At 41.2% G+C, this 19,239-nt stretch overlaps 5 protein-coding genes across 5 annotated transcripts; all 5 read right to left on the bottom strand.

The window, feature by feature from the left end:
* Positions 1 to 2,563: 2,563 nt before the first annotated feature.
* Positions 2,564 to 3,496, bottom strand: LOC117772501 (olfactory receptor 11A1-like). Its single transcript, XM_034603684.1, has one exon. It carries the CDS (start codon positions 3,482 to 3,484, stop codon positions 2,564 to 2,566), a length of 921 nt encoding a protein of 306 aa, XP_034459575.1. The 5' UTR covers positions 3,485 to 3,496.
* A 3,769-nt stretch (positions 3,497 to 7,265) lies between these two features.
* Positions 7,266 to 8,201, bottom strand: LOC117773056 (olfactory receptor 1509-like). The gene has a single exon (XM_034604750.1). It carries the CDS (start codon positions 8,199 to 8,201, stop codon positions 7,266 to 7,268), a length of 936 nt encoding a protein of 311 aa, XP_034460641.1.
* Positions 8,202 to 9,365: 1,164 nt separating this feature from the next.
* On the bottom strand, positions 9,366 to 10,328 carry LOC117773055 (olfactory receptor 4E2-like). The gene has a single exon (XM_034604749.1). The coding sequence runs from the start codon at positions 10,326 to 10,328 to the stop codon at positions 9,366 to 9,368; it is 963 nt and encodes a 320-aa protein (XP_034460640.1).
* Positions 10,329 to 12,703: 2,375 nt separating this feature from the next.
* On the bottom strand, positions 12,704 to 13,639 carry LOC117773054 (olfactory receptor 1509-like). Its single transcript, XM_034604748.1, has one exon. It carries the CDS (start codon positions 13,637 to 13,639, stop codon positions 12,704 to 12,706), a length of 936 nt encoding a protein of 311 aa, XP_034460639.1.
* A 1,164-nt stretch (positions 13,640 to 14,803) lies between these two features.
* Positions 14,804 to 15,766, bottom strand: LOC117773053 (olfactory receptor 10A6-like). The gene has a single exon (XM_034604746.1). The coding sequence runs from the start codon at positions 15,764 to 15,766 to the stop codon at positions 14,804 to 14,806; it is 963 nt and encodes a 320-aa protein (XP_034460637.1).
* Positions 15,767 to 19,239: the final 3,473 nt, after the last annotated feature.

Genomic DNA, 19,239 nt, shown 5'->3' with positions numbered 1-19,239 from the left:
TAGCTGTTAGCAGACAGCAGATAGCTGTTAGCAGATAGCAGACAGCAGATAGCTGTTAGCAGATAGCTGTTAGCAGACAGCAGACAGCAGATAGCAGATAGCTGTTAGCAGATAGCAGACAGCAGATAGCTGTTAGCAGATAGCAGACAGCAGACAGCAGATAGCTGTTAGCAGATAGCAGATAGCTGTTAGCAGACAGCAGATAGCAGATAGCAGATAGCTGTTAGCTGTTAGCAGATAGCAGATAGCAGATAGCAGACAGCAGATAGCTGTTAGCAGATAGCAGATAGCAGATATCTGTTAGCAGATAGCAGATAGCAGACAGCAGATAGCAGATAGCTGTTAGCAGATAGCAGACAGCAGATAGCTGTTAGCAGATAGCAGATAGCAGACAGCAGACAGCAGACAGCAGATAGCTGTTAGCAGATAGCAGATAGCTGTTAGCTGTTAGCAGATAGCAGATAGCTGTTAGCAGATAGCAGATAGCAGATAGCAGACAGCAGATAGCTGTTAGCAGATAGCAGATAGCAGACAGCAGATAGCTGTTAGCAGATAGCAGATAGCTGTTAGCTGTTAGCTGTTAGCAGACAGCAGACAGCAGATAGCAGATAGCTGTTAGCAGATAGCAGATAGCTGTTAGCTGTTAGCAGATAGCAGATAGCAGACAGCAGATAGCAGATAGCAGACAGCTGTTAGCTGTTAGCTGTTAGCTGTTAGCAGATAGCAGACAGCAGATAGCAGATAGCTGTTAGCAGATAGCAGATAGCTGTTAGCAGATAGCAGATAGCAGACAGCAGATAGCTGTTAGCAGATATCAGATAGCTGTTAGCTGTTAGCAGACAGCAGATAGCAGATAGCAGATAGCAGATAGCAGATAGCTGTTAGCAGATAGCAGATAGCTGTTAGCTGTTAGCAGATAGCTGTTAGCAGATAGCAGATAGCAGATATCTGTTAGCAGATAGCAGATAGCAGATAGCAGACAGCAGATAGCAGATAGCTGTTAGCAGATAGCAGATAGCAGACAGCAGATAGCTGTTAGCAGATAGCAGATAGCTGTTAGCTGTTAGCAGATAGCAGATAGCAGATAGCTGTTAGCTGTTAGCAGATAGCAGATAGCAGATAGCTGTTAGCTGTTAGCAGATAGCAGATAGCAGATAGCAGATAGCAGACAGCAGATAGCAGATAGCTGTTAGCAGATAGCAGATAGCAGACAGCAGATAGCTGTTAGCAGATAGCAGATAGCTGTTAGCTGTTAGCTGTTAGCTGTTAGCAGATAGCTGTTAGCTGTTAGCAGATAGCAGATAGCAGATAGCAGATAGCAGATAGCTGTTAGCAGATAGCAGATAGTTGTTAGCTGTTAGCAGATAGCAGATAGCAGATAGCAGATAGCAGACAGCAGATAGCAGATAGCTGTTAGCAGATAGCAGATAGCTGTTAGCAGATAGCAGATAGCAGATAGCAGATAGCTGTTAGCAGATAGCAGATAGCTGTTAGCTGTTAGCAGATAGCAGATAGCAGATAGCAGACATACTTGGCTACAAACTGAAGAACAGAACCACTTCATCAGCAAAGAACAGGAAGTGGAACTCTGAGGTTCTCCTCAAAGAGGCTGTACCTTTAAATCCTGTCCATCAACATCAAAGATGTGTGGTATAAAGGGGGCGGAGTCTAAACAGCTGTTTGCAGGAAGCACCATTTGTCTTGAATCATTCGACCCGACAACAAACATCAACAATAGTGACGCAGTGTTTTAAGTTGTTTGTTGATCCAGGAACATAAATATGAATTCATCAGGTTTTTATAAAGATCAGTTCTAAGTGTGATGATTAGAAAACATCCGAGAGATGTGAAATCATATTCTTTTTCTTTTATGAGAAATTTAAAAAGAGAGAAATTAGACTCTGATGGGCCGAACCATCTTCACACATTTATTCATATGAAATCGTTTCACAATAGATTTTGTTTCTTGCAAGTTTATGCGATCGACACATTCACTCATGTTTATATTTTGTCCTTTATTTAAACTTGTAATAATAATAACAGGAACAAAAATCGGAGAATATTTGACATAAAGCCAAAATACATGGAGCTGATTAAACCTCTAAGTCATAAACTTGTTTAGAGAATTTAAAAACTAAATGTTTCCAACAATTACAGCAAAGAAAGTTTTTATCTACGGCAGAATTCTTTTTTTTTTCAATAGAAGAAATCTATACTTATAAACAATATTTGTTTCTACAATAAAATCCACCAATCAATGAAGTTTCATTTGTATTGTCTCATATTCATGAATCCCAGTTTGTGTCATGGATCTAAACAAGGAGCCACTTCTGATCATCAGGAGTCAAACTGTCAGTCACATGTGAGGAGCAAGTTTAACATCAGTGAAACATGAGAGGAACAAAGAGCGATGACAGCTGTCCTGTGAGTTATAGTGTTCATCTTCATCCTCAGTTATAATCATCTCACCATATCAAACCAGCTCTACATCATCTTCACTGAAATCAACACTTAATAAAAACATCTTCAGATATTTCATTCAGACCTAGATTTACCATTAAAGTTACATTTTACCAACAAGCAGACTTTTACATAAGATGCGTATTTTGGTCAAGTTCAGTCCGTAGATGACGGGGCTGAAGAGCGGCTGACACGTGATCCAGTATAAGGATAAAAAGACTCGCAGCGCGTTAGGAACGCTGCGCATGTTGAACCTGCTCTGAAAAACCTCGAACATGCCACCGAAACAGAAGTTGAGCAGCGACACCAGGTGAGGCGTGCACGTGCTAAAGGCTTTTTGTCTCGTCTGCTTAGAACCAGAGAGACAGATTTTTAAAATCTTCACATACGTGAAAAAGACTGAAAAGATGACTCCACCCACGATGATTGTGGAGTAAATGATTCCGTAGATGTTGTTGACTGAGGTGTCAGAACAGGCAAGTTTGACCACATTGTAATTATCACAGTAAACTTTGTTGATGATGTTTCCACACAACTGCAACGGTGCACTCAGACAAATCATCACGGCAACTTCCAGAAACGGGAACAACCAGATCAGAGCGATGAGCAGGGCCACTCTGTTCACCGTCATACGTGTGTTGTACTGCAGAGGACAACAGATGGCCAGATATCTGTCGTACGACATGACGGCTAAATTACAAAACTCCACATTCGCATACGTGTACAAACAGAAGATCTGCAGGAAACAAAGAGGACGAGAAACAGTGTGAACGTCTGAGAGAATCTGAAGCAGGAGCAAAGGAAACAACCCTGTGCTACCATACAGTTCATTTACAAACAGGCTGCACAGAAACACGTACATAGGTTCATGTAGACTTCTGTTCATACAGATAACGACAATCAGCAGCACGTTGGCACAAAGGATCACAACATACAAACAGATGAGAGCGATGAAGAACAAGTGTCTCAACAGTCCAGAGTCATAAGCAGCCAGAGTGAAATAAGAAACATGTGAAGAGTTCATGATGAATCACAGGAGGATTTTACATGTTTCTGTCGATTCCTGAGCTGAGTCAGAGAAGATGAACGACGGCAGCCTCCTCCTCTGCTGCTGCTTTTAACTGGTCACCTCATCACAGGAAACCTCCCAGTTCAATCTGATTGGTCTGTACTCGTAGGAATACACAGCACTTTACAGTGCATACAGCATGAGGGGGGGATCACATGACCTGTGATACAATATGATCACGATACCGAGTGATTATCAACATATTGTGAGACAATCAGAACGATTCATCAGGAATCTGTGAACCTGAAGAAAAGAAGATGACCTGAAAGGTCAAAACAGGATTTATGTCAATTTCACAAACACACTTCAGCTAAAATAACTATAACCTACAAAGGGTTTTATATATATACATACAGTATATATGTATATACACATAAATGTAGACATACATCTCCAGATGAAAGCACAAAGTCAATGAAGGGCTCGGCCTGTTTCTGTTTCTAACGTTGAGCATAAATGAATCTTCATGTTTGAACTAAACTCTACAAACAGATTCTGTGGACCAGGAAAAGCTGCTGCTCTCAGTTACAGTTTGACCAGAGGCTTTGAGTCGCCTGCAGGCCAACACCTGGAGGTGGAACACGTCAGCTGTGGATCTGAAAGGAGATTAGACAAAGTGTCGTCTGGAGCTGGAACAACAGGAAGTTTCACTGTTTGTGTTTGAGAGGAGCAACATTCAACTGGAGATGAACGAAACGGTTCAGACTGAAAACAGAGAACCAGATTTCTGCTGATTTACAATTTATAAAATCAAGTTCATTAGTTCATCATCAGAGATGAACGAGACCTGACGTCGTCAGCTGATCAAAAGATAAAACACTTTATTTATGGAACGATAGAAAAAGGTACAATCCACAACACATTGGTACAAAGGAACATTAACAACGACAGGACGGACATGAAGAAGGAAACTGCTGATGTGACGTGTGAGATCTGAGCTGATCGTTTGTAGCTCCAGGATCACAGCTGCAGCCACATCATAGATCCTGATGGTGGGTCCAGATCCCTGTGGTGGATCCACATCATAGATCCTGATGGTGGGTCCAGATCCCTGTGGTGGATCCAGACCCCTGTGGTGGATCCACATCATAGATCCTGATGGTGGGTCCAGATCCCTGTGGTGGATCCACATCATAGATCCTGATGGTGGGTCCAGATCCCTGTGGTGGATCCAGACCCCTGTGGTGGATCCACATCATAGATCCTGATGGTGGATCCAGACCCCTATGGTGGATCCAGACCCCTGTGGTGGATCCACATCATAGATCCTGATGGTGGGTCCAGATCCCTGTGGTGGATCCAGACCCCTGTGGTGGATCCACATCATAGATCCTGATGGTGGATCCAGATCCCTGTGGTGGATCCAGACCCCTGTGGTGGATCCACATCATAGATCCTGATGGTGGATCCAGACCCTGATGGTGTCAGCTGATCCAGGACTGTGATCACAACATGTCTCCTCACATCTTCTACCTTCACTGACAGGAAGTCCTCAGTTCCTCTGCTCCTTCATCTCCATCACACATTCTGTAGAAACACTTTAAACATGAAGTTACAAACTGGTTCTTCTCATGTAGTGAATCCTGTTGTTGTGTTGATGTGTTGTTGTGTTGTTGTGTTGATGTGTTGTTGTGTTGATGTGTTGTTGTGTTGATGTGTTGTTGTGTTGATGTGTTCAGTTCCATCAGCATCTGTTGGACTTGTGTCCTGGGAGAGGATCCTCACATGGGACTGAGCTTTATTCACTGATCATGAAGTTTCTCTGGAGTTTGACTCTAGTTGAGTGAAGAACAGAGGAAGTTGATCCTTGTTAACATCTGTGAGACAAAGTGAATGTGATTGATCGATTGTGGTAAAGAGAGATTAGTTGAGAACAATCATCTAATACGAGTCTTTCACAGACGAATCAGTTTCAGTGTTTGATGATATAAAACATTTATTTGTTCCGTCCTGGGTCCCCTCCTCTTCTCTCTGTACACCAACTCTGTCATTCACTCACATGGCTTTTCCTACCACAGCTACGCTGATGACACCCAACTAATCCTCTCTTTCCTCAATCTGAAACACAGGCAGCAGCAGGAATCTCTGCCTGACTGACATCTCTCAGTGGATGTCTGCACACCACCTGAAACTTAACCTTGACAAGACTGAACTACTTTTCCTTCCAGGGAAAGACTCCTCCCACCCACGACCTGAGTATGACCTTTGACAACTCTGTGTTAACCCCCCCCAGACCTGTAGGAACCTGGGTGTGACACTCGACAGTCAACTCTCCCTCACTGCCAACATTACTGTAACAACATGTTCCTGTAGATTCATGCTGTACAACATCAGGAGAATACGCCCCCTGCTCACTCAGAGGGCGGCGCAGGTTCTGGTCCAGGCTCTGGTCCAGGCTCTGGTCCAGGTTCTGGTCCAGGCTCTGGTCCAGGTTCAGGTCCAGGTTCTGGTCCAGGCCCTGGTCATCTCATGCCTAGACTACTGCCCCCCCCTCCTGGCAGGTCTACCTGCTGCTGCCCTCCGACCTCTGCAGCTCATCCAGGAAGCAGCAGCTCCACTGGTCTTTAACCTGAGTTCACTCACACTCCTCCGCTCCTTCACTGGTTACCAGTGGCTGCCCTCATCCGTTTCTACACTAGTACTTGGTACCGTGCTGTGAACGGATCAGGTCGGATCTGGTCCAGTCTACATCCAGGACATGGTCAAACGTTACAGCCCGTCCACTCCACTCTGCATCGACCAATCAGCTGCTCCCTCACTGTGAGTGACAGCTGTCACTCATCAACATCAGACTGTTTCCTGTCCTGGCTCCTAAACGGTGGAACCAGCTCCACATGGACATCAGGACAGGAAGTCCACACGTCTTCCTCCAGACTGAAGACACTTCTCTTCAGACTACACCTCGGATAAATAAAAATAAATAAAAATACTTATATATATTTAGTAGCACTTATATGTTGCACTTTGTAGTTTGGCTTCTTGAAGAACTTGTACTTTCTTGATTCTTGTTGTTCTGGTTTGTTCCTCGTGGTTGATGCTCTGATTGTGAGTCGCTTTGGATAAAACATCAGCTCAATGAAATGTCATTTACAAAAGAAACAATGAAGAAAAGATCTTTATACTTTACATAAGAAATTATCTTTATTTACTTAGTGTTTGTTGCTATATGTTTTCTTTTTATTGAGTTGTTTTGAATAATGTTAATAAACAAAAAGCATCCATATCTATATAGAAACAATTCGATACAAACAACAACATATTCAATCCAATAACACTCAAGTGAATTCCAATGTGTTCATAAGGAGACTGTTGTTAAAGGGACGTTCTAGTTTACATATATTCTACATATATATTATATATATAGATTAATACACATTTCTAAGACACATGGCCAATAAACTTCATCAGGAAAAGATTACTGTTGGGAAGAGATGCATTGTGGGAGATGTATTCTATTTGTTTTTCCAACAACCTTACGTAATGTTTTATGACGTCTGAGATTAACACTGAAACACTGAGTCACAGCAGAAAACTTCAACATGTCAGTGCTTCAGATGAGAGACGCACTAAAGCTAAAGATCATGAAACCTTTGATTCAACCTCTGAGGCTGAATCATGCAATAAAAAACATTGCAGTGTAAATGAGTTTTATTTTAAATCAGCGTCGTTCATCAACACGTTTGCGTCCAGTTTCCAGGACAAATGTAAAAAACATTTAAACATTTGTTAAATTTGTTCAAAATCCCTGCGACGTTTGAGCGCAGACGACGAGTCTCCAGGCGTTTCGTATCGTTGACATCTGCAGTCCAAACATGAGAGGATTCAACAGCGGCTGCATGATGAGAAAATACAGAGACAGGAGGATTCTGAGCTCAGAGGGAAACGTGCTCATATCAAACCTGCTCTGCATTATTTCAAACAAACAGCCGAAAGAGAAGTTGAGCAGCGACACCAGGTGGGGGGTGCAGGTACTGACGGCTTTCTGTCTCGTCTGTTTGGAACCAGAGAAACAAACTTGAAGAATCTTCGTGTAGGAGAACAGGATCGGAAGCAGAGGAACTAAGACGGTTATAAAAACACCGAACAGTCCGTAGATGTTGTTCACTGTGGTGTCGGAACACGCTAACTTCACAATCAGGTAGTTATTACAATACAAACTGTCCAAGACGTTTCCACAAAGAGGCAAACGGATGTTCAACGATAAAGTAACTAAGCACTTCACAGAGGAATACACCCAGAGCACAATAATGAAGGTAACTGCTTTGTTCACCGTCATACGTGTGTTGTACTGCAGAGGACAACAGATGGCCAGATATCTGTCGTACGACATGACGGCTAAATTACAAAACTCCACATTCACATACGTGTACAAACAGAAGATCTGCAGGAAACAAAGAGGACGAGAAACAGTGTGAACGTCTGAGAGAATCTGAAGCAGGAGGAAAGGAAACAACCCTGTGCTACCATACAGTTCATTTACAAACAGGCTGCACAGAAACACGTACATAGGTTCATGTAGACTTCTGTTCATACAGATAACGACAATCAGAGACGTGTTGGAAATCAGGATGAACATGTAAATCACTGCAGTCAACATGAACAACAAGTATCTCAAAGTTCCCACGTGTAAATAAGTGCTGAAGATAAAATATGATGAAGTTGAATTGATCATGTTTCTGGTTTGAGTTGATAAAAGAACAGTTTATCAAACGCTCTCATGTTCTAAACCTCCCTGAACAACACGCGTGTTACTTTCATGTTTACTGAGCTTCACTCTGACAACATTGTTAACTATTAAAAAAGATACACGACAGAAAACATGTATTTACTCGTCACTCAGTCAACATACATGTGAAGTGACTCAACGAACACGCTACACGTCTCCTGCAGACCGAAGCAGTGACTGAACTTATTACTGCTGCTTTATTACAACAGACACACGTCATACGTGTCACGTGAAGTACACAACATGCTGTTCATGTCAACATGTCATTAACATGTTATTAAACATGATACATATGTATCATTAACATTAGATTATCATATGTGTCATTAATATATTATTATATAATCTCATAACCATGATATTTTTGTACATTATGATGTTTTTGGACTACAAACATACAAACATCATTCGGGGAGTTTTTAAAACCTGAACTTTGTTCACGTTATTTTTTCTTCCTCAGTCTGAAGTGAAAACTCCATGATAACAAAGTGAAAACACAATTTTAAATGTTGTTTTATTTCCAATTTATTTATAGAAACAACTGGAACATTGGTGAATTAATTCCAACACTTTGTCTGTGACATTAACATTTTGCTGAGGTGACGCACATCCCTCCTCTTCATGTCCGAGAGGTTTCTGAATCCACCTGTAGTGAGTGAAGCTGACGTGAAGACGCTGTGAAGGTCTCCAACATCAGAAGCTGTGTTAAACGGCTTCAGATTCACCAAACACAGAAGATCCTGAAGCTCAGAGCTTCATGAATCAACAGATGATCATCACAGATTACAGTTCAAGATGGACCCGGCATTTTGTTACAGTATCATCTAACAAAAGAATAAGGATAGAAAATAGAAAAATAAATAAAGACTATAATTTGTCCTACTCTTCTCAGAGATGAAACGTAAACACAAACAAGTAGATATTCACATACATGAAGATGACCTTTAACCCAGGACACACATGTTCCGTCACCTGACTGAGAAGTGAGGCCTCAGACGTCGTCCAGCTCATCTGCTGCCTGACGTGTTCCATAAAGTTCATATTTAAACATTAACACGTCTCTAACATGTCAGGTGCTTAATCTGCTGCGGTGTTGTGAATTATCTGCTGTCACTGATTCTCCGTGGCCAGACAACGTCGTGACTCAGAACAGAACAGACGTTTATACGTTTGTCGTATTTTTGACATCTGCATTCCGAACATGATGGGACTGAGCAGCGGCTGAATGATGAGAAAGTACAGAGACAAGATGATCTGCAGCTCAGTGGAGACGCTGCTCATATCAAACCTGCTGCGCAGGATCTCAAACAAACAGCCGAAAGAGAAGTTGAGCAGCGACACCAGGTGGGGGGTGCAGGTACTGACGGCTTTCTGTCTCGTCTGTTTGGAACCAGAGAAACAAACTTTGAGAATCTTCATGTAGGAGAACAGGATCGGAAGCAGAGGAACTAAGACGGTCAGAACGACACCGAACAGTCCGTAGATGTTGTTCACTGTGGTGTCGGAACACGCTAACTTTACCACAAGGAAGTTATGACAATACAAACTGTCTATGACGTTTCCACAAAGAGGCAAACGGATGTTCAACGATAGCGTAACCAGGAATTTCACAAAAGAGTAAAACCAGAGCACAATAATGAAGGTAACTGCTTTGTTCACCGTCATACGTGTGTTGTACTGCAGAGGACAACAGATGGCCAGATATCTGTCGTACGACATGACGGCTAAATTACAAAACTCGATGTGTACATACGTGTACAAACAGAAGATCTGCAGGAAACAAAGAGGACGAGAAACAGTGTGAACGTCTGAGAGAATCTGAAGCAGGAGGAAAGGAAACAACCCTGTGCTACCATACAGTTCATTTACAAACAGGCTGCACAGAAACACGTACATAGGTTCATGTAGACTTCTGTTCATACAGATAACGACAATCAGAGACGTGTTGGAAATCAGGATGAACATGTAAATCACTGCAGTCAACATGAACAACAAGTATCTCAAAGTTCCCACATGTAAATAAGCCTCAAGAACAAAGTAAGATGAAGTTGATGACGTTGAATTCAGCATCATTTTTTGTTTTCAGTGTAAAAACAGTTTAGGAATATTGAAAACATTAATCCCCCAAAAAACTGAAATCCTTTGGTTCACTGAACACAAACATCACATTTGTTTTCCTTCATTCTGACACTGAACCAACACAAGCTCCTCGACATCGCGTCAACACCACGTGAACATGCAGCTGAACTTACTCAGACATCAACGCCTGTTTAACAAGCAGCCGACAGACCGAGCTGCAGACGACTGCACTTCTCAACGAGCCTTTAACAACAGGAACTTCCCACGAGACCGGTCCCACGTCATCAGAACCCACTTCGTGTTTTAACACAGACCAAAGATTCTACCTCAGACATGGAATTCATTCTAAAATTCATTTTCTCTTCAGACTGTGGACGAGATGAATCACTGACAGCGATTGATTAGTGCAACACGATTATCGTCTGTTACTGAGCTGAACAGTTTTCAGACAACATGTCAGTGTGTCCTCAGAGATTTGAACTGTTCCTCCACTTTATCAATCTTCATAAAAATCTGCTGAATTAATATTGATGTCCCTGAATAAGCAGCGGTAAAATGTGACTGATCCTAATGTGCGTCTGCTCCGACCTTAAAGGGATAGAGCTCCCTCACTGTGAGGGACAGCTGTCACTCACTGTGAGTGACAGCTGTCACTCACTGTGAGGGACAGCTGTCACTCATCAACATCAGACTGTTTCCTGTCCTGGCTCCTAAACGGTGGAACCAGCTCCACATGGACATCAGGACAGGAAGTCCACACGTCTTCCTCCAGACTGAAGACACTTCTCTTCAGACCACACCTCGGATAAATAAAAATAAATAAAAATACTTATATATATTTAGTAGCACTTATATGTTGCACTTTGTAGTTTGGCTTCTTGAAGAACTTGTACTTTCTTGATTCTTGTTGTTCTGGTTTGTTCCTCGTGGTTGATGCTCTGATTGTGAGTCGCTCTGGATAAAACATCAGCTCAATGAAATGTCATTTACAAAAGAAACAATGAAGAAAAGATCTTTATACTTTACATAAGAAATTATCTTTATTGTCTTAGTGTTTGTTGCTATATGTTTTCTTTTTATTGAGTTGTTTTGAATAATGTTAATAAACAAAAAGCATCCATATCTATATAGAAACAATTCGATACAAACAACAACATATTCATATAATCACAGCAGCTCACAAATCCAAAATTATGAAATGATTATTAAAACACATACGGGCTTTTGTCCCAGTGTTTCTAGAAAAAAGAGGAATTCCTTGTGTCACTGTGTCGATGCTCAGTTCAGGCTGTCATGAAAACATTATTAAATCAGTTTATGAATGTACATTAATACATAATAACTTATATATACATATACAGAATGTGAAAGGTTCCTCAGAGCAGAAACGGTGTTCTGGGTCTGGATCAAACTGAACCTGGTTCTGTTGGTTTGCAGTGAAAACACTTGTTTGGATAGTTTAGACTTTTGAAACAAACACAGGAAGTAGAGACAGAATTAAACAAGAGAAGAAGAAGAAGAAGAAGAAGAAGAAGAAGAAGAAGAAGAAGAAGAAGAAGAAGAAGAGGAAGCTGCAGTCTTCACCTCTGACGATATCATGTTTGAACCACGAGGACGTTTATTTGAACCAGTGTCTGAAACAAGTTTAGTTTCATGTCTTTGTCTCATTGTTTTCTTATCGTTAGTCTGATCGTTTGCAGCCTCAGTTACAAACTGGAGAAATGTCCAGTGAACCTGTGCAGGAAGGTTTATGGGTCAAAGAGGAACTGGTTCAATTTCGGTGCAGATCTGGATCAGGGGTCGGATCCAGGAATCAATGATCTCTTTCTTTACCTTTTGTGAGATAAAACAACGATGATGAAAACTATCAGACTGATATTTATGAGTTTGATTTGATCCAATAACACTCGAGTGAATTCCAATGTGTTCATAAGGAGACTGTTGTTAAAGGGACGTTCTAGTTTACATATATTCTACATATATATTATATATATAGATTAATACACATTTCTAAGACACATGGCCAATAAACTTCATCAGGAAAAGATTACTGTTGGGAAGAGATGCATTGTGGGAGATGTATTCTATTTGTTTATCCAACAACCTTACGTAATGTTTTATGACGTCTGAGATTAACACTGAAACACTGAGTCACAGCAGAAAACTTCAACATGTCAGTGCTTCAGGATGAGAGACGCACTAAAGCTAAAGATCATGAAACCTTTGATTCAACCTCTGAGGCTGAATCATGCAATAAAAAACATTGCAGTGTAAATGAGTTTTATTTTAAATCAGCGTCGTTCATCAACACGTTTGCGTCCAGTTTCCAGGACAAATGTAAAAAACATTTAAACATTTGTTAAATTTGTTCAAAATCCCTGCGACGTTTGAGCGCAGACGACGAGTCTCCAGGCGTTTCGTATCGTTGACATCTGCAGTCCAAACATGAGAGGATTCAACAGCGGCTGCATGATGAGAAAATACAGAGACAGGAGGATTCTGAGCTCAGAGGGAAACGTGCTCATATCAAACCTGCTCTGCATTATTTCAAACAAACAGCCGAAAGAGAAGTTGAGCAGCGACACCAGGTGGGGGGCGCAGGTACTGACGGCTTTCTGTCTCGTCTGTTTGAAACCAGAGAAACAAACTTGAAGAATCTTCGTGTAGGAGAACAGGATCGGAAGCAGAGGAACTAAGACGGTTATTAAAACACCGAACAGTCCGTAGATGTTGTTCACTGTGGTGTCGGAACACGCTAACTTCACAATCAGGTAGTTATTACAATACAAACTGTCCAAGACGTTTCCACAAAGAGGCAAACGGATGTTCAACGATAAAGTAACTAAGCACTTCACAGAGGAATACACCCAGAGCACAATAATGAAGGTAACTGCTTTGTTCACCGTCATACGTGTGTTGTACTGCAGAGGACAACAGATGGCCAGATATCTGTCGTACGACATGACGGCTAAATTACAAAACTCCACATTCACATACGTGTACAAACAGAAGATCTGCAGGAAACAAAGAGGACGAGAAACAGTGTGAACGTCTGAGAGAATCTGAAGCAGGAGCAAAGGAAACAACCCTGTGCTACCATACAGTTCATTTACAAACAGGCTGCACAGAAACACGTACATAGGTTCATGTAGACTTCTGTTCATACAGATAACGACAATCAGAGACGTGTTGGAAATCAGGATGAACATGTAAATCACTGCAGTCAACATGAACAACAAGTATCTCAAAGTTCCCACGTGTAAATAAGTGCTGAAGATAAAATATGATGAAGTTGAATTGATCATGTTTCTGGTTTGAGTTGATAAAAGAACAGTTTATCAAACGCTCTCATGTTCTAAACCTCCCTGAACAACACGCGTGTTACTTTCATGTTTACTGAGCTTCACTCTGACAACATTGTTAACTATTAAAAAAGATACACGACAGAAAACATGTATTTACTCGTCACTCAGTCAACATACATGTGAAGTGACTCAACGAACACGCTACACGTCTCCTGCAGACCGAAGCAGTGACTGAACTTATTACTGCTGCTTTATTACAACAGACACACGTCATACGTGTCACGTGAAGTACACAACATGCTGTTCATGTCAACATGTCATTAACATGTTATTAAACATGATACATATGTATCATTAACATTAGATTATCATATGTGTCATTAATATATTATTATATAATCTCATAACCATGATATTTTTGTACATTATGATGTTTTTGGACTACAAACATACAAACATCATTCGGGGAGTTTTTAAAACCTGAACTTTGTTCACGTTATTTTTTCTTCCTCAGTCTGAAGTGAAAACTCCATGATAACAAAGTGAAAACACAATTTTAAATGTTGTTTTATTTCCAATTTATTTATAGAAACAACTGGAACATTGGTGAATTAATTCCAACACTTTGTCTGTGACATTAACATTTTGCTGAGGTGACGCACATCCCTCCTCTTCATGTCCGAGAGGTTTCTGAATCCACCTGTAGTGAGTGAAGCTGACGTGAAGACGCTGTGAAGGTCTCCAACATCAGAAGCTGTGTTAAACGGCTTCAGATTCACCAAACACAGAAGATCCTGAAGCTCAGAGCTTCATGAATCAACAGATGATCATCACAGATTACAGTTCAAGATGGACCCGGCATTTTGTTACAGTATCATCTAACAAAAGAATAAGGATAGAAAATAGAAAAATAAATAAAGACTATAATTTGTCCTACTCTTCTCAGAGATGAAACGTAAACACAAACAAGTAGATATTCACATACATGAAGATGACCTTTAACCCAGGACACACATGTTCCGTCACCTGACTGAGAAGTGAGGCCTCAGACGTCGTCCAGCTCATCTGCTGCCTGACGTGTTCCATAAAGTTCATATTTAAACATTAACACGTCTCTAACATGTCAGGTGCTTAATCTGCTGCGGTGTTGTGAATTATCTGCTGTCACTGATTCTCCGTGGCCAGACAACGTCGTGACTCAGAACAGAACAGACGTTTATACGTTTGTCGTATTTTTGACATCTGCATTCCGAACATGATGGGACTGAGCAGCGGCTGAATGATGAGAAAGTACAGAGACAAGATGATCTGCAGCTCAGTGGAGACGCTGCTCATATCAAACCTGCTGCGCAGGATCTCAAACAAACAGCCGAAAGAGAAGTTGAGCAGCGACACCAGGTGGGGGGTGCAGGTACTGACGGCTTTCTGTCTCGTCTGTTTGGAACCAGAGAAACAAACTTTGAGAATCTTCATGTAGGAGAACAGGATCGGAAGCAGAGGAACTAAGACGGTCAGAACGACACCGAACAGTCCGTAGATGTTGTTCACTGTGGTGTCGGAACACGCTAACTTTACCACAAGGAAGTTATGACAATACAAACTGTCTATGACGTTTCCACAAAGAGGCAAACGGATGTTCAACGATAGCGTAACCAGGAATTTCACAAAAGAGTAAAACCAGAGCACAATAATGAAGGTAACTGCTTTGTTCACCGTCATACGTGTGTTGTACTGCAGAGGACAACAGATGGCCAGATATCTGTCGTACGACATGACGGCTAAATTAGTAAATTCTACACTTCCGTAAGAATAAACACAGAAGATCTGCAGGAAACAAAGAGGACGAGAAACAGTGTGAACGTCTGAGAGAATCTGAAGCAGGAGGAAAGGAAACAACCCTGTGCTACCATACAGTTCATTTACAAACAGGCTGCACAGAAACACGTACATAGGTTCATGTAGACTTCTGTTCATACAGATAACGACAATCAGAGACGTGTTGGAAATCAGGATGAACATGTAAATCACTGCAGTCAACATGAACAACAAGTATCTCAAAGTTCCCACATGTAAATAAGCCTCAAGAACAAAGTAAGATGAAGTTGATGACGTTGAATTCAGCATCATTTTTTGTTTTCAGTGTAAAAACAGTTTAGGAATATTGAAAACATTAATCCCCCAAAAAACTGAAATCCTTTGGTTCACTGAACACAAACATCACATTTGTTTTCCTTCATTCTGACACTGAACCAACACAAGCTCCTCGACATCGCGTCAACACCACGTGAACATGCAGCTGAACTTACTCAGACATCAACGCCTGTTTAACAAGCAGCCGACAGACCGAGCTGCAGACGACTGCACTTCTCAACGAGCCTTTAACAACAGGAACTTCCCACGAGACCGGTCCCACGTCATCAGAACCCACTTCGTGTTTTAACACAGACCAAAGATTCTACCTCAGACATGGAATTCATTCTAAAATTCATTTTCTCTTCAGACTGTGGACGAGATGAATCACTGACAGCGATTGATTAGTGCAACACGATTATCGTCTGTTACTGAGCTGAACAGTTTTCAGACAACATGTCAGTGTGTCCTCAGAGATTTGAACTGTTCCTCCACTTTATCAATCTTCATAAAAATCTGCTGAATTAATATTGATGTCCCTGAATAAGCAGCGGTAAAATGTGACTGATCCTAATGTGCGTCTGCTCCGACCTTAAAGGGATAGAGCTCCCTCACTGTGAGTGACAGCTGTCCCTCACAGTGAGTGACAGCTGTCCCTCACTGTGAGGGACAGCTGTCACTCAACTACATCAGACTGTTTCCTGTCCTGGCTCCTAAACGGTGGAACCAGCTCCACATGGACATCAGGACAGGAAGTCCACACGTCTTCCTCCAGACTGAAGACACTTCTCTTCAGACCACACCTCGGATAAATAAAAATAAATAAAAATACTTATATATATTTAGTAGCACTTATATGTTGCACTTTGTAGTTTGGCTTCTTGAAGAACTTGTACTTTCTTGATTCTTGTTGTTCTGGTTTGTTCCTCGTGGTTGATGCTCTGATTGTGAGTCGCTCTGGATAAAACATCAGCTCAATGAAATGTCATTTACAAAAGAAACAATGAAGAAAAGATCTTTATACTTTACATAAGAAATTATCTTTATTGTCTTAGTGTTTGTTGCTATATGTTTTCTTTTTATTGAGTTGTTTTGAATAATGTTAATAAACAAAAAGCATCCATATCTATATAGAAACAATTCGATACAAACAACAACATATTCATATAATCACAGCAGCTCACAAATCCAAAATTATGAAATGATTATTAAAACACATACGGGCTTTTGTCCCAGTGTTTCTAGAAAAAAGAGGAATTCCTTGTGTCACTGTGTCTTTGTAAGTAAGCGTTAAATTACCACAAAATATTTATGATTGATTTAAAAAACTAAAATCATTACAGGTAATGAAACAAAGCCTTATCTCTAACCCTAACCCTATCTCATGGTCTTTAACAAGGTGAGACGTCCTCTGTCCTTAACCCTCAACAAGAGTCAAACTACTAAAACCTTTAACAGGTAAAGAAGGTAGAAACCTCAGAGACACGTGAGGATCCGTCTCCCAGGACGGATCCTCAGAGACACATGTGAGGACCCGTCTCCCAGGACGGACACAAGTGAACAGATGTCCCGTGGAACAGAGAACATCAGAGAGATCAGAGTATTTACAGCTTTGATTAGAATAAACACTTTGTAGCTGAAGGTCAATGAACTGATGGATTATTGTCAGTAATGGTCGAGTATCTGAGGAGAAATATTATATATCAAGCAGACTTGATGTGATCATAGTCCACGATCAGGATCCACCATCAGGTTCAGGATCCACCATCAGGTTCTGGGTCCACCATCAAGATCAAGATCCATCACGATCAGGATCCACCACGATCAGGATCCACCATCAAGATCTGATGCCACTATAGTCCACAGTCATTGTCCACTGCCGCCATTAGGATCCATCATCAGCTGCCACCTCGGTCGTGGTCCACCACCAGTATCTGATGCCAACACGATAAAGGATCCGCCTTTATTATCACGATCTCTGATTCTCGATCCACCATCATAATCCACGATGATGATCTGTGGACGATAAGGCAAAGGGACTCCGGGGAAGAAGTCAAGTCAGTAACATGTATTGATGGGATATGAATTACTTTGATGTGATAACGATGGAGAAGAGGAAGGAGAAGCTGGAAAGAGAAGCTCCGAGTGTCATGTGTCCCCCGACCTTCTAGACCTATAGCAGCAGAACTAACATCTAACAGAACGAGGACAGACACAAACATCTGGAGCTACTAGAAGCTCATTAGTGACTTTAACCAGGACTGTCTCCGTGCTGTGATTGGCTCTAAACCCCGACTGAAAGTCTTCACATTACTTTCCTGGAGAAACTCTCACAGCTGATTGGCTACAACCTTCTCAGGAGTTTAGACAGGAAGGGGAGGTTGGATATCGGTCTGTAGTTGAAAACCTCCGGGTCCAGGGTGGTTGTTTGAGAAGGGGTTTGATTACAGCTAGTTTAAAGGACTGTGGTACATCCTGATGATAATGACAGATTGATTGTGTTCAGTAACGAACTGTCAATTAGGGGCAGAACTTCTTTAAGTACTTTTGTAGGAATGGGATCTAAGATACAAGTTGTTGGTTTAGAACATGAGATTATTCTGGTCAGCTGATCAAGGCTGATCAGAGAGAAGCTGTCTAAACAATCGGTAGGATTCTCAGCCGTTTCTGAGATTTCTGTTCTTGATGGTGTATTAGTGCCAGATGAGGGCAGGAGATGTTTGATTTGATTTCTAATCGTTAGAATCTTATCATTAAAGAAGGTCATAAAGACATTGCTCTTCAGGGATGGAGGGATACTGGGTTCGGTGGAGGTGTGACTCTCTGTCAGCTCCAGAGCTGAAGAGAAACCTGGGGATGTTTTTATTCTCTTCTCTTAGTTTTGAGGAGCAGGCAGCTCTTGCTTTGTGGAACCTTCTTATGAACTTTAACACTACTCTTCCAGTCTAGGAGATATTCAACACGGTTGCTGGAGCGCCACTTCCTTTCTAGTCTTCTTGATACTTGTTTTAATTCATGTGTCTTGGAATTATACCACGGAGCTAATTTACTATGTTTTACACGTTTCTTTTTTAGAGGCGTTATTGAGTCTAATGTTAATCGTAATGAGTTTACAGAGCTATCGACGAGATGGTCGATCTCAGTGGAGCTCGGGTTTTTAAAGAATTTGTTGGTTGTGTCGACGGATAATACGGGTTTAAATGTAATCGGAATTATTTCCTTAAATTTAGCTCCAGCACAATCAGGTAGACATCTAGAAAAGGAGTTTTTTATAAGTGGCATATATTCTGATAATGAGAAATCGAAGGTTATTAAATTATGGTCTGATAGAATCGGATTATGTGGAAGTACTATTAGATTTTGACACCGTATGATAATACAAGGTCAAGTGTGTGGTTACAACAATGAGTAGGTTGGTGAACACACTGACTGAAACCTATTGAGTCTAGTACTGAAATAAATGCTACGCT

Source organism: Hippoglossus hippoglossus, chromosome 13, assembly GCF_009819705.1.
Source record: "Hippoglossus hippoglossus isolate fHipHip1 chromosome 13, fHipHip1.pri, whole genome shotgun sequence".
Classification (NCBI taxonomy): domain Eukaryota; kingdom Metazoa; phylum Chordata; class Actinopteri; order Pleuronectiformes; family Pleuronectidae; genus Hippoglossus; species Hippoglossus hippoglossus.
Note: the sequence above shows the minus strand (reverse complement) of the source record. Positions and strands in the feature narration are given on the sequence as shown.